The sequence below is a fragment of the Anopheles aquasalis genome, chromosome X (assembly GCF_943734665.1).
Source record: "Anopheles aquasalis chromosome X, idAnoAquaMG_Q_19, whole genome shotgun sequence".
NCBI lineage: Eukaryota > Metazoa > Arthropoda > Insecta > Diptera > Culicidae > Anopheles > Anopheles aquasalis.
In genome coordinates, this window is record NC_064876.1 from 3,907,948 (window position 1) to 3,922,942 (window position 14,995).

Here is a 14,995-nt window from a genome sequence, read left to right on the forward strand (position 1 = left end):
TTTATAACACGTTATACGTTTTGCATTTTGTTGGCTCCTCCTCGTGTTACAAAACAGATTATTGAGCATTCACTCGGGTCTGTTAACACTGAACAGAGCCGCGCGCAGAACAATTTCTGGTCTGTTAAAATTTGACAGAGCCGAATTCGTCCTTCCCGAAATCGATTCGAATTCAGCTCTGCGCTAATATTAAAATAGCTAGAAGAAATATAGCTCGGTGTGCGAACTGGGCGCACAACCGCTCATACGCGCTCTCGATCTGGACGAGGGTCGAGGCGAGCATACGGTCGTCATCGAGCAGCAGGAACCGCTCACCGTCGGTCGGATGCTGTGTCACGACATCCGGTTGTGCCTGGATGGCGACAAACAGCCGCAACTGCCAAGCATCATCGGTCTCTACCTTTCGGTCAAAGTTCAACAGAATCTACAAGGCTATCGGTACAGTTCGAAACGGTACTAGTACGATACGGTATGCTCCTTCGTGATTACACGTTCCTGAAGCGGACGAGAAAGCGCATATTGGTAAATCAATGCTCTCTACTACTCTATGCTGACGATATTAAATTTTCCTTGGCAATCAGTGATCCTAGTGACTGCTTTAAGCTACAAAACGTGTTTAAATGTCTTTCAAACTTTGTGTTCAGATAACCATCTGTCCCTTGACGTTAGTAAATGTTCTATTATCACGTTTGCTCGTAAGAGGCTACCCGTCATATTTGACTACTCTCTCTGTAACACGCCCCTTTCCCGTTGCTCCACGGTACGGGATTTAAGAATTCATTCTTGACGACAAGCTTAGTTTCAGTGAGCATATTGACGCAATAATTGTTAAAGCTAATAATACTTTAGGGTACGTGTTACGTGCATGTCAACAGTTTTGTCTAAAATCGCTTTATGTTAGTCTTGTTATTCCGGCCTTGGAGTCTGCTTCTATCGTATGGTCGCCTTATTGTAATAACTCCATTACTCAAATAGAGTGCAAAAGAGATTCGCGCGGAGGGCGATCGGGCTACTGCCGTGGTGGCGTCACAGTGTTCCTGACTATAGGACTAGGTGTCTCCTGTTACGGTTGAACTCTCTCGAACAACGAAAAAACTCCTCTCAACTACTTTTCATCCATAAACTAATGTGTGGCTTGATAGATGCCCCATCCATTCTTAAGGACTTGTACTTATACACGCCTAGGAGATTGCTACGCCCCAGACCAATCTTCTTGCCCTGTGGTATACAACTTGATTTCCACTTGACAGCTAATGAGGCTGCGCGAATTGTAAAGATGTTTGTTAATTGCTTGTAAGCGTTTGTCTTTTACTGTTGTACCAAACATATATGCAGGCCACGGGGCCAGATATAACATTGTTCGAAATAAACAGATAAACAACATAAAACCTTACCTTGTCGAGGTCTAGGAAGATTGGAAGCGCGTGTAGGCGATCCAGCATAATATACTCGTACACCTGCGGCAGAAGCAGCAGCAGCGATTTCATGCGCATGTCCTAATCCGGACCACATCGTCGATCCGGTCCGAGTAGTTCGTTCAACGGATTGGACGGAACGCTGGGGAGATAGGTTCGCAGTAGCGCGCCGGTACGCCAAGTGCCAGCTGGAATCCTCGTCGTAGGAAAACCGGCCAACGCGCTGCAACACCTTCACATAGCCGCAGCATCGCAAAATGTCCCTGGTAAGATAGAAAAGTCAGTCAAGAGGAACCGAAACGCAGGCCCGATGCCGGGGCCACCCGCTGTTACAGCTACTTACGCCAGCAGATGGTCCAATCTTTCATGACACGCATCAGCAGCAGACGGGGCTCGAGCGCCGAGGTGATGCAGGGCCTGCAGCTGGTAGCAATTGTCGTTGCTGTAGATCGGCAGCTTGGGAAACAGTGCAATGACGCCATGTGTATAGCCATGAAGGAGCCGTAGGCGTCGTAGGAACGGCCAGCGCGGGATCGTAGCATACGGATGAGATGCATTACACGAATCAAACCGCTTCCGGCCTGCACTAGCACCAAAGCCAACAGGGCCATCATGCAGGGTGCAGTTTCCGTCCGTTTGACCGGTGCCTGCTAGACTGCCGATTGCTGTCGCGTCAGTCGCTTGCTGATCAGCCGTCCCAGGCGGCTGGCGGCTCACCTGGCCCACTCGCGTAGCATTCCCGCACAAGAAACTGGGTCGGAGCGAAGGTCGCATGCTGGATATCGATCTCGCAGTAATGCACGACCCGTGGCATGCTCTTGCCGTTTACGGTAGCCTTTCCTTTGCCGGGTGCGCGAGTCCATATTGCCAGATTGCCTTGCACGTACAGCTCGCGTCTCCTCGGTTGTTGGTGATCTCCGATTGCATCCAGTGTTCCGGCACATCCGCATTCGACCTTGCAATCGGCCGAAATGCTAACGGCCTGCAGCCGCTCCGTCAGCTCGCGTTCTTCCGGCTCATTTTGAACCATCCAACATTGTTCGGGGTGCAGCCGCTCCGTCTGGCGGCCTCGACGAATGTATTCCTACCGGAAAGGAGTGCCGATAAGCTGGTTTGTTGAATGAAATGGTTCTGGGATTTGCGGTAGGATTTACGCAGTGATTACCTACCAGTGGTTCCGAGGCGTTATGATCACCGCCATCGTTCTTGGCATCCAGATATGCGGTATTCGTTACGCTGCGAAGAGGTTAGCGATTGCGCTAAATATATCACCGTCTAGTTATTGCCAAATTTCCACGATCGACCGATTTATGTATGTTTTGTTTCAGTATTTCCTCGCGGGAACATTCCCGCGCGTTGTGAGGCAGTTCAAAAGTAAGCTCGACGCTGGAGATGGCCCATATTTTACGAATAAACACCATCCAAATCACCGGCCAGTTAACAGCCGGCAAGGCTGTTGTTAAACTAAACAAAGCACGGACCCGGTACATGACAGCCAGCGATGTGCATGCACGCCAAGCACACGTCATGCAAAGAAACGTCAAACGCGTTGGCATTTCGGTAAACGAATCAGAACACTGGCAAAAGGGCAAAGGCAGAAGGTAAATTTGTGGGATCGCATAAATCGCATTATTTAATTGCTATTAAAGTTTGCGCATTTCTGCCAGCAGCGCATCGGGGTCCACAGTTAGCGAGCATAGCACATAATCGAACCGAACGATGCACAAACCAAGGTCTGCTCAGCCAGCTGCCTTTTACTGGACGGTTCTGTTGATGGTGTTTAGTCAGAAAATATGGTCAGTCAACAGCGTTGAGCTTACCTTTGAGCTACCTGACAACGCACGGGAATGTTTCCACGAGGAAATACAGAAACAACAGACAGCTACGCTCGAGTTCCAGGTGAGTGTAGTCAGGCGATGGGCATCCGCGCACCCTACATTACGTGTCACTTGGCCGCAGCAGGTGTTGATAACAAAGCACCGTATTCATGCGAATCGGCACAAGTCAACACGCTAGTGCTTTGCTAGGGTTAGGGAATTAGTAAACCAAGCTGGTTTATCCCTCAGTCCTTAGCAGCAGCACCACCACCTCCACCAATATCAACTGCTCGCAGTAACCCCTAGGACAGGCCTGCTGCTGGCAAGCTAATTTCTAATGGAACTATTTTAATTTACCGACAGGTGGTTAGCGGCGGTCGTTACGATGTCGATGTGACACTTGAAAGTCCCACCGGCGAAGAAATTTATCGGCAGATAAAGACGCAGTTCGACTCGTATCAGTTCACAGCCTCGGTACGAAAAGGCGTCGCTCATTGTGGGGCAACTCCAAACATTGCATTTGGTCTCATCTTCTTTATTCTATCTAAACAGGCGACTGGCATCTACACGGCGTGCTTTAGCAATGAGTTTTCGACGTTTTCCCATAAGATCGTGTACATGGATTTTCAAGTAGGCGAAGAACAACCATTGCCCGGCATCGAGGAGCACGCGACCGTCCTGACACAACTCGAATCATCCGCACAGGAAATCCATAAAGCTCTGAATGCCATCCTCGATTACCAAACCCACCACCGATTACGTGAAGCCCAAGGTGAGAAGGTTTTCTTCGACTGCAGCCATTTTCCCGGTTGCTGGTCGTCGTACGAATGTAACACTCACTGTGCTCTATCATTGTAGGCCGAAAACGTGCGGAAGATTTGAACGAACGTGTGCTCTGGTGGTCGCTCACTGAAACGGTCGCTATTTTAGTGATAGCTATAGGACAAGTGCTCGTGCTGCGAAACTTCTTTTCCGAGAAAAAACCAAGTCAAATGTCCTATCAACTTATGAAATAAAGACCGAATGTATCTCCAATTGGTGCAATGTTGCAGGGTTTATCAGTTTGTGAACAACGCATTCATTTCATTATCGTCCAAATTCCATTTTCGGAAACTTTGCTTTCAAACCCCTTGTTTCGGTCGCTTGTCAAAACAGCGAGCACCATTGCTCCAATCAATTCCATGGGTATCCGCCTTGTTTTCGCTGCCCAACTGTTTGAAAGACTATTTTATCATTGCAAATCTCTCAACCGCCTCATTCTTTTATTGCAATCATCCACAAAGCACTATACACTTTTTATTCTCCGATGCTTTAATAAATAGAACGCCATAATCTGTTTTTCTGCGGAACGTTTGGCAAACAAGCGAATAATTATGCTACCAAAACCGTTGTTCCTGGAAAACGCGCATTTTTTTGCATGGAGAAGTTTTGACACACCTTTGCACGTGTAGTCATAGAAAATCTAGCAAAACATTTTAAAAGAGAACTAGTAGCGAAAAAATGGCATAGAGCAAACCGCAGGGGTAAGCTAGCAAGTATCGTTGATGTGGATCACCCGTCATCATGCAGAAAAACTTACTGGCACTCATCGATGCCACCAGAATTGCCAGCCCTGCGACCACCATACCGTATTGGTTGTTCATTGAGAATATTACTGCCACGATGGAGAGCCCAACGATCGGCAGCATGCTGTATCCCAGCACGCTCGCGACTCCGGCCATCGAAACGAACGATTCGGGTTTGTGGCCCATCAGATAGATCAAGCAGTACATAACCATCACCGATATCGCGGATAAACCGTAAATGTAGCCAAACTGGGCTTTACTGTCCGATATGGACAGGCACGCAGCTAGGACTAGGCAGAATAATATAGGTCCTGCCAAGTCAGTTTCCTTGAACCAGTAGTCTGACGTGTCATTTATGCCGTTGGTGTGGAACAGCTTCAGAACGGCGAGCGATTTCTCCAGTATGCGCCGCGGATAGATTTCCAGCTCGTCCAGCAAGGGTGGTTCATCAAACTCTGAGCCCTCATTGTGCGTTTCGGTGTTGGGAAATGGCTGATCGTAGGAAGATGGGGTAAAGATCATCGGCGTACTGGTGCTACCGCCGTACGAACCACCACTGGCTGACGAGAACTCTCCCGGTTGGTATCCGTTTGACGGGTAGTACGAGCTGCTTTGATCGAACGTTTGGAAATCTAGCACTGGTGATGAAAATCCATCATAATCCTGCGCTAAATTGCCAGGCTCATTCCAGATGGTCTTCTTTGATGTGGATTGCATTGTAACCTGAGCACGAAAACGTACAAGACAGGCGAGTTAGCAATTCTGTACGATGTTCTGATGGTATCTCGAATGATCTGTGCAAAGTTACTTACAGCAGTAAAAAAAGGAAATGCTGCGGGGCGTCTACGATCCACAGAATTATTGTTTCGACGGTTCGTTCTTACTTCACTGCAGCCAACAATTACAAGCACACACAATATAGATTGTGCAAATTGAGATGTGCGGTGCTATAAAAAAAATGACAGCCTCTCGCCCCCGGGTCTGATAATGTTTTTATACTATCTGGTCAATGATGGCATACATTGAACTCAAACGTATGGCGCTGCATACATTTCTATATTTTCTTCGATCCGTATTTTTGTTTTTTTTTAGAAGTAATCAAAACCGACCATAATATCTGCAACGCGGCGTTTTGCCAAAAATTATAGCCAGCAGCGAGCGATGCTATAACATTGACATTACACGTCCAAAGCACCAACATAACCAACCAATCCACACAAACCAACGTTCGGCCCAAAGCGGCATCATCATACTTCGTCAACATTTCTGAGATTCTGCGGGGTTTTTTTGTATAGTGTTGCTTGTTTGAATTGCATGCATGGTAAGTCGTCTGTCTGCAAGAGTATTCATTGTCAATTGACATTATTTGTTTGTTATTTTTCCAGCCATGCTTCGAAATTGGGTGCCACTGCCTGCCTTGGTACTTGTGTTTCTATTTAGCGTAGAATGTACCGCATGGACTGCCCGCGGATGTGTAGATCTCGATTCTTCTACCTTTGATAAAGTGGTAAAGAAGTTCCGGTACACCTTGGTTAAGTTCGATACGGCCTTTCCTTACGGCGACAAACATGAAGCCTTTACCAGCCTAGCGCAGCAGGTAGCGGGCAGCGATGAACTGCTGTTTGCATTGGTCGGCATAAAGGATTACGGAGAAAAGGATAACACGGACTTGGAAAGACGGTTCAGCATACCGAAAGAGTATCCAGTCGTTAAGCTATTCTCCCATAACATCGATAAACCGATCGACTTCCCCACTAGCGAGGAAATCAGTGCAGACAGTTTGCGCCTTTTCCTGAAGCGCAACACAGACTTATACATTGGACTGCCGGGATGCGTACAGAAGCTGGACGATTTTGTGCACGTGTTTTTGCATTCATCCGACAATGTTGAGAAGCAATCCATTATCGATCAAATTGAAACACTGGGCAAAGCATTGGACGAAACCGATCAGTTTAAAACATCCTACCAAACGTACGCAGCCTTGATGCGAAAAATTCTGCACGCCAACAAACCACCCACTGTCGTGGTACAAGATGAAATGGATCGAATAGCGAAAATATTGCAAGGCAAACTCAGCGACTCTAAGCGACATGATTTGAAACTACGAATCAACATAATGCAATCATTCCTATCAGAAAGCACACCTATCACAAGTGCTCATTCGAGTGAGCTGTGAATGGAAAATTAAAGAGGAGGTTTTCTACTATCTATTGGTAATACCAAAAGTATTAAACAAATCTCTAGTATAAAATATTTTGCAACAAAACAACTTTCTTTCGGATCTATATCACATTACGGAGAGGTTTGGGTTAACAATTCAACGCGATTTCAAAAACCTACCCAAAATACGCCATCAAACAAGATTTTTTTTTTATTTTTTAACATAGACGGAACATCAAACAAGATTGGTTGGGAATTGTTTTTGTTTCATGGAGTTAAATCCATCAATATCTGTCCATTCATTTTTCATTTACAACAACAAGGATAATAATACATGTCATGTTAGATTACATTTTAATTAGGAAAACAAAATGCTCCAACAGCTTCAGTTAAAACCAAGCAGTGCAGTACTTTCGTAAAATCATTTTGGTCGTTTCAATAGAATAGTCCTTCGCAAACTTAATGAAGGGTAACTTTCGTAAATGTTGTGTACAGCGTTTTTTGTTTTTTTAATATACGCCGAATTGCTCTAGCGACTTTTGGAACGGCTTCGTCAATGACGACGGAAAAAGGATTTGGGGTTTTTGAGGACGAACTGGTGGTCGGACGGTCGTACTAAATGGTCTAGATATAGCTGTAGTTACAAACGAGGACGAAAAGCTAGGAACTGATACCAAACTGGAACCGGTTGGTTCAGAGGGAGATGGTGCGGATGTTTGTGATCCTACAGAACTGGCTTCAGATGTAAAAGTAGCAGTAGCGGTTGTTGATGCGATCAATGCTGTTGTCTTGATTTCTGCTTCTGAGCTCGATTCAAATATAGAAGCTGCGGTTGTTGCCTTAGTTGTAGATTCAGCACTCGAAGGCACATTTACCGATCCTGCAAGCAGCGCAGCCAAGTTCGTGACTGAACCCAATGATGAGGATATTTCTTGCTGACTTCCGTTAGATCCTACCATCGGTACTATCTGTCCACTGATGTTAGAGGGAAGAATTGTTCCCAATGATCCAAGATTTAAGTTTACTACTGGCCCACCAGGCTTTTCAGATGGTTTTGTGCTCGGTAAATTGGATGTAGAAACAATTGTGGATGCAGATGCATTAGGCATGGCCATTGGATTAGGAGCAGATATCGTCATTATGCTGCTGACAGGTGGAAAAGGAACTACTGATGAAGATGAAAAACTAGGAACTGATGGAAAACTGGAGCTGGAGGCTGTTGCCTTAGTTGTAGATTCAGTACTCGAAGGCACATTTACCGATCCTGCAAGCAGCGCAGCCAAGTTCGTGACTGAACCCAATGATGAGGATATTTCTTGCTGACTTCCGTTAGATCCTACCATCGGTACTATCTGTCCACTGATGTTAGAGGGAAGAATTGTTCCCAATGATCCAAGATTTAAGTTTACTACTGGCCCACCAGGCTTTTCAGATGGTTTTGTGCTCGGTAAATTGGATGTAGAAACAATTGTGGATGCAGATGCATTAGGCATGGCCATTGGATTAGGAGCAGATATCGTCATTATGCTGCTGACAGGTGGAAAAGGAACTACTGATGAAGATGAAAAACTAGGAACTGATGGAAAACTGGAGCTGGAGGCTGTTGCCTTAGTTGTAGATTCAGTACTCGAAGGTACATTTACCGATCCTGCAAGCAGCGCAGGCAAGTTCGTGACTGAAGCCAATGATGAGGACATTTCTTGCTGACTTCCGTTAGACCCTACCATCGGTACTATCTGCCCACTGATGTTAGAGGGAAGAATTGTTCCCAATGATCCAAGATTTAAGTTTACTACTGGCCCACCAGGCTTTTCAGATGGTTTTGTGCTCGGTAAATTGGATGTAGAAACAATTGTGGATGCAGATGCATTAGGCATGGCCATTGGATTAGGAGCAGATATCGTCATTATGCTGCTGACAGATGGAAAAGGAACTACTGATGAAGATGAAAAGCTAGGAACTGATGGAAAACTGGAGCTGGAGGTTGTTGCCTTAGTTGTAGATTCAGTACTCGAAGGCACATTTACCGATCCTGCAAGCAGCGCAGGCAAGTTCGTGACTGAAGGCAATGATGAGGACATTTCTTGCTGACTTCCGTTAGATCCTACCATCGGTACTATCGACCCACCGACGGTAATAGAAGGAATTGAGATAATTGTTGCGGGAGAAGAATCTGTCACTGCAGCGATGTTTGATGTTAAACTTGAAGCTGTTGTAGAGTCTGTTGTTTCAGAATTGATTTCAATTGATGGCTTCGCTAACAAGGGCTTATTGACTACCGGTGCATCTACAGAGGTTGACGCAATTAACAGTTGTGCAGAGGCAGCGGTTCCCGGTAGTGTTTTGCAGAAGCCATACACTTCGGCGGTTTTTCGAAATCTACGAGTTAGCTTGTCGCGTATTACAATCGTAATATCAGTTTGCTCCAGCACTCCGATAATTTCAGCTTCTGTTGTGCTACCCGCCGTTTCAATTAAAAAATATGCCAGAACACTTGTGCTATCCTTTAAGCAAGAAATATAAGTTCAGCTCAGTTGGATTAATCGATTTAAAATATTTTCGGTAGAACTTTACGCACCCGTTTCACTTCGATCATTCTAGGACCGGGCGACCATGATAATATCCTTTCGTAATAGCACGTTTTCAAACTTGGACTATACGTTCCGAACGACAAAACTTCAGCAATTGTTTTATTAACACATATAAACATACAAATCACTGCTATTGTGGCTTTCATTTTGCCATTACAGGCTTGCATGGCGAGAAGATACAATCAACTGAACGGAAGCGTAGATCGCGCAGTTCTTTTAAAGGGATGACCCATATCTTGCCAGGGCAACAATTTTCCTTTTCAGAACATTAATGGAAACAAACATAACTGCCACAATCCATTAGCTCCGGTGAAACCGGTTGAAGCACTCGTGCGTTGGTGTTTCGTTTCATTCAGACATATGCACCTTTCACTTCAGGACACGATGCTTGTTCCAAACATGCATTTATCAGTGATATGGAAAGCGAAGAGATAGTTTCCTTGTTGATCTGCATGTCCATTCACCTTTGAAGAAATTTATTCGGAACATAACGTTGCGTGAAAGCGATTAACTACTCTTTGATTTTCATGTGGTACAACTTCTGTCCCATTAATTGTTATTCGTTTGTTGTTTGAAAATCAAATGAACTGTGCCAACAAGTTGCTTCTCCCTGAGTGATATTTGCATCGCTCGATTGCATTTATCAATTACGATGAGAACGCATGATGCAGGATTAAAAGCAGATGCACGACTTAATTAGGGACAGTTAAAATTAAATAGTGCCATATTTGAATAATATTCTTTCGCTGGAACCTGCGATTTGCTGTTCAAACGTATTCAATTTGTACAATCAAACGTAGCATACCTAGCATACGTATTTGATATTCATTTTTTCCATATTTTAAATATAAACCCACCATCGCGAAGTGTGTTATCAATGCGGTGAACTGCGGCATTTGCAGCGAGATAAGCAAGGGCGCATCAAAATCCTTTAAAAAAAAGCACCAATCCAACAATCTATAGATAGCACAATGATCATATAGCATGACCTTATTGCGATCCAAGCTACGTGTAGAATAAAGAAAAAAAGAACCTCGAGCAATAGGAGCAGTATAACTCGATACGACAGGAAATGCGTTTTTTTTTTGCAAACGTGTAAAGCGAACAAAGGTTAGGAAGCAGAGCATAGGACAACATAGGATCAAATCAGAAGCGAGATAACAAATCATAAGTTTCGCTTGCGCGTAAACACAACGCGACGAAATTCCATTATAACATAAACAAACGCCCGCCTCATCTTATTCAACATAAACATAAGAACTGTTACCAAGCAAAGTTGCTACTAAGCACATTCATTTCCTGAGTAAGAACTTCTGTCTCCCCGATACCTATTCGGTAAACGGGGCAACAAATTTGTATATAAACCAATAAAATTCTGAAATAAATCATCACTTTCACTGGAGAGCACAAGAGCAGTTGTTCTAGTGTTTTAATTAAGAGGATCCAAAAATTCCGGGAAGACTGGCAATTACCGTATGGTATAACCCGCTCCTCCGGATCGAATCTTCTTTACTCCACGAATCTCATCTTATTTACTCCGCTCTGTACTATCGCCAGGTAGGTGATCGCGTTGCTAGCAAACACCAGCAACCGTTGTTCCTTCGCGCGATAGAACGGTCGTCCCGAAAATCTACAGCGTTTTTTTTTTTAAGATTTAGCCGACAGTGATCAAGTCTCCTATGCGTATTAATTAAATCTCCTTGGTTGAGACGAGGAAATCCATTTTTGCAATTTAGCTTATGGAATTGGGCAATACAAAATAAATTAGCATTAAGCCATTTTCTGCCATGTCGAGAATGCACCTGAAAGACGCTAGAACAAAGCTGCTTGGAGTTGAGCGGAGGGTGGCGGTGACCAAATGTATTTATAGTTCACACAAACACCTCAATAGGAGTACCGTTGATTGTTCCTCCAGCTTAATCTACCCACACGCACACGAGCAGGCTGTCACACTTGCAGCCGGTACTTTTCATTTCAGCATCCAGCATATTTCGCATAACCAACCGGTTTAAGCGAGCAGACAGACAACAGATCGCTAGCGGGTTGTGCTGTTGCAGGCTGCATTCCATCCGCCATTACGCCGTTGCCGTTCGATCTAGTTACATCGCAAAACCGCGTGCGCCAAGCCGACAAAGACTGGGCAATGAAACTGTACGCTGTCTCCGATGGACCGCCGTCGCTGGCCGTTCGAATGGCGCTGCAGGCCCTGAACATCCCGTACGAGCACATCAGTGTCGACTATGGCAAGGGGGAGCATATGACGGAGGCATACGAAAAAGTAAGTATCCCCGATCAGATAAGCGAGTAGGACTGGCTGCGGATTCCGTTCTATCGCTGGTAAATCCATGTCAATCGCATTTCCGCGCGTTTGCAGATGAACCCCCAGAAGGAAATACCCGTTTTGGACGATGATGGATTTTTCCTGAGTGAAAGCAATGCCATCCTGCAGTACCTCTGCGACAAGTACGCACCGACGAACGCACTGTATCCGAGTGAACCGAAGGAGCGCGCCGTAGTAAACCACCGGCTGTGCTTCAATCAGGCGTTCCTCTATCCGCAGATTTCGGCCTACGTGATGGCGCCGATCTTTTTCGACTACCAGCGTACGGAGATGGGTTTGAAGAAGCTGAACATCGCGCTGGACACGTTCGAAACATATCTGCAGCGTGGTGGAACGAAATATGCCGCCGGCAACGGTCTCACGATCGCCGACTTCCCGCTGGTGACCTCTGTCATGTGCCTCGAGGCGATCGGGTTCGATGTGCGCACTCGCTGTTCGACGGTGTACGATTGGTATGCCGGCTTCAAGCAGGCCCACCCTGAACTGTGGTCAATCGCAGCCAAGGGAATGGAGGAGATCGCTGAGTTTGAGAAGAATCCACCGGATCTGAGCAGCATGGTGCATCCGATTCACCCGATCAGGAAGCAGGCCGCGAAGAAGTGAGCCCAAAGGGGAGCGGCGCCACGCCCCCGCAGATTCGTCTCAAAAAAGTGCACGCCATCAAAAGAGAACTGGTTTTAGGCGCTTTTTTTTTAATCACAAATAGAAAACGATGCAAAAGCAACACGAACCTGTCCTGTTGGTTGTTTTATTTCATTTAGTCCTGGTGTGCCTTCGCCTTTGGCATGCTTTGCAATGTATGGCCAGCTGAGGGTACATCATCTTCTTCGTTCAACGTTTGGGCCAAGAAGTAGATCTCTGTCAACGCCAAGATAAGGCCTACCATGACGCCTAACAGCAGCCGAAAACCAAAGTCAAGTGGCCCAACCAGGAACTCGATGCCAATGAACCCAAAGGCGAACCCGGACCAAACGGAGAACACAAACCGAGCGACCGCGAGCAGGTGCCGGTTGAGATATTTCTCTGCAGCGGAAAATACGAACAAAAAGTTAACAATATTAACATTGCTCAGTATTCTCATCGTACAGCATGGCGTGTAGCATAGCACAGAGCATACATACGTGGGAAGCCGATAGCGTCCGCTGGCATGGTGGTTTTGGTTCTGGCGCTATCGATGCTTCTTCTCGTGATTTGTTGGTACACAATGTCCTCGTCCTTCTCCTCCTTGTGCAGCCTGTGAGCGCGCTTCGCTTCAGACCGACCAGTGGAAAGATCTTGCGGGGGAAATTCAGGCAGCGCAACGGAACAATCGGTAAGCAGTGAGTGCAAGTACGGTACCGAGTCGTCATTCCCACGCATTTGAGCCAGCCTGTCATAAAGCCATTTGAGATCGTTCAAGTCGAGCCGAATCTGGCTGGCTTGGCTGGCGTGGACCCTATCCAGACCGTACGGTGGATTGGAGAAACCGAGCGTTTCACTATCCAGCCTCTGGCTCTGATCGTTAAGGTACTGGTTTATCGAACGAAGCTCGTTATCCGTAAATTGAATATCATTTTTGCTATACGTCGAACGTTCGATTCCAGCCGTCGGATGTTTTGTCGTCTGTCCATCGTTTGAGGAGGCAGCGTAAAGTTTACAAATCCCGGCTGGCATGTCCAGTGAGCCCGGCAGAATGGAACCGATCACCTTGCAAAATCGTTTAGATGGTAGGACGTAAAGAGTAGAACGATCGGTGATAGTCAATAGGGACGACATCCCATCCTCGGTGACTGTGTGTGCCTTCTTCTCCTCGCCCAAGGCGATCCCACTTATGCCGGCAGCTCGCGGCACAAAGCGTTCCGGAGTTTCCCTGAACGAAAGTAACGTTAGCCCATTTGAGCTCCTGCAATCCACCTAAGTCCTTACTGTGTGTCCATTGCAAGGTATTGTGGCCTTCCTTTGGCCTACAGTTAGCTGTTGGGCAGGTTCGTACCAGCAAGAACACACACCACAAACGTTCGCAATGCTGCGTTGCTGCGTTTTATGTTGCTAAAATGAGAACATAAAAATTAAATAACGCTGCGATTGGCTTGCTTTTTACGAGGCCACCGAACCCTGCGCCCGTTTCCTTACCGCTAGGATGTTAGCGTTTTGCTGTGGTCGCCCGCGTTTTGCCCGTTTAAAGGGCCGAAGAAAATCCGGTTTTAAAGCATACCCGCAATGTGCAACGCACGCACGTGAACTCGCGGGCATCTGTCAAAGGGAAGTAGCGAGCGTAAACAGCTGATGCTTGTATTCGCGATGTTTTTATTTTACGATAGCTACCAGCTGTTGCCGGCGCCCTTGCGCGAATTTTAGCGAATCGAATAAAGTCGATTCCATTGATAATGAGGAATTGGTGCATCGGCGCAACTGGAATGTCCTTTGCTTCAAGGCAACTTCTGCAGGGTCTGCATTTAGCAAAATAAAAAAGGAACTATAAAGGTATAGGCCACATAGCATGCTTATGCTATAAATCGTTGCAGAAGAAGCATTTGCAGGGCCCGAATAGAGTGCAATCCAGATTTTCATGCGAGCGCTTATTATGTTGACAAACATGCCGCACACACCAGCTCACACGGACGCTCTCTATGAGCGTATTAGCTACGATGCTGCTGTGCGCCTATATCTAACGCGCAATAAACGCAGACGTAGGATGCAGATCTTTAACTCTGTTTTTTGGATCTTATGTGAAGCTTATGTATTTCATGCGGAAAAATCTTCGGCTGCTACTGTACCATAGAATTGGGGCTCTGCTAGAGTTTGCCTTTTTTCACTGCCTATAATCCTCGTAGGGCACATCCTCGGGGAAATCCATTACTAACACTACCACAAACATATAGGTAGCAAAAAAAAAACCGTTAACACAGAAACAGATGCCCTTCTGGCTCCGTGTTAGTCGACGTAAACAACATTGTGTGTACCCAATACATATCCTGACGCAGCAACAGCAGCATAAAGAAGAGCATGAAGCTACACACGCTTCAGCTCGCTCGCACTCACGCCTAAGCCACGAGCGTTGTGTCGTCGTCGTCGTTGTCGTAGTCATCGTCGCAGGTACACGATAACTTGTGTTGAGCTGCGTTCT

General features: G+C 46.1%; 7 protein-coding genes across 7 annotated transcripts in view; 4 read left to right on the plus strand and 3 right to left on the minus strand.

The window, feature by feature from the left end:
- Positions 1-172: 172 nt before the first annotated feature.
- LOC126575065 (uncharacterized) lies at positions 173-2,233 on the minus strand. Its single transcript, XM_050235610.1, has 3 exons — positions 1,759-2,233; positions 1,395-1,678; positions 173-396 (listed from the first exon to the last, which is right to left on the minus strand). The coding sequence occupies exons 1-3, from the start codon at positions 2,187-2,189 to the stop codon at positions 173-175; spliced, it is 939 nt and encodes a 312-aa protein (XP_050091567.1). The 5' UTR covers positions 2,190-2,233.
- A 723-nt stretch (positions 2,234-2,956) lies between these two features.
- Positions 2,957-4,267, plus strand: LOC126581491 (transmembrane emp24 domain-containing protein 3). The gene is made up of 5 exons (XM_050245186.1): positions 2,957-3,016; positions 3,086-3,314; positions 3,596-3,706; positions 3,785-4,004; positions 4,091-4,267. The coding sequence occupies exons 2-5, from the start codon at positions 3,135-3,137 to the stop codon at positions 4,246-4,248; spliced, it is 669 nt and encodes a 222-aa protein (XP_050101143.1). The 5' UTR covers positions 2,957-3,016; positions 3,086-3,134; the 3' UTR covers positions 4,249-4,267.
- A 191-nt stretch (positions 4,268-4,458) lies between these two features.
- Positions 4,459-5,762, minus strand: LOC126581482 (protein YIPF7). The gene is made up of 2 exons (XM_050245173.1): positions 5,610-5,762; positions 4,459-5,520 (listed from the first exon to the last, which is right to left on the minus strand). The coding sequence occupies exon 2, from the start codon at positions 5,512-5,514 to the stop codon at positions 4,708-4,710; it is 807 nt and encodes a 268-aa protein (XP_050101130.1). The 5' UTR covers positions 5,515-5,520; positions 5,610-5,762; the 3' UTR covers positions 4,459-4,707.
- Positions 5,763-5,987: 225 nt separating this feature from the next.
- LOC126575305 (protein windbeutel) lies at positions 5,988-7,050 on the plus strand. Its single transcript, XM_050235976.1, has 2 exons — positions 5,988-6,118; positions 6,183-7,050. Exons 1-2 carry the CDS (start codon positions 6,112-6,114, stop codon positions 6,971-6,973), a joined length of 798 nt encoding a protein of 265 aa, XP_050091933.1. The 5' UTR covers positions 5,988-6,111; the 3' UTR covers positions 6,974-7,050.
- A 4,422-nt stretch (positions 7,051-11,472) lies between these two features.
- Positions 11,473-12,613, plus strand: LOC126581236 (glutathione S-transferase 1-1). Its single transcript, XM_050244753.1, has 2 exons — positions 11,473-11,826; positions 11,923-12,613. Exons 1-2 carry the CDS (start codon positions 11,692-11,694, stop codon positions 12,490-12,492), a joined length of 705 nt encoding a protein of 234 aa, XP_050100710.1. The 5' UTR covers positions 11,473-11,691; the 3' UTR covers positions 12,493-12,613.
- A 10-nt stretch (positions 12,614-12,623) lies between these two features.
- Positions 12,624-14,135, minus strand: LOC126581226 (uncharacterized). The gene is made up of 4 exons (XM_050244741.1): positions 14,002-14,135; positions 13,795-13,917; positions 13,011-13,738; positions 12,624-12,912 (listed from the first exon to the last, which is right to left on the minus strand). Exons 2-4 carry the CDS (start codon positions 13,803-13,805, stop codon positions 12,647-12,649), a joined length of 1,005 nt encoding a protein of 334 aa, XP_050100698.1. The 5' UTR covers positions 13,806-13,917; positions 14,002-14,135; the 3' UTR covers positions 12,624-12,646.
- A 763-nt stretch (positions 14,136-14,898) lies between these two features.
- Positions 14,899-14,995, plus strand: part of LOC126568851 (caspase-like) — a 3,416-nt gene continuing 3,319 nt past the window's right edge. The window contains exon 1 of the mRNA XM_050225923.1: positions 14,899-14,995. This exon is cut by the window's right edge and continues 156 nt beyond it. The gene's annotated coding sequence lies outside the window, so the exon portion shown is untranslated.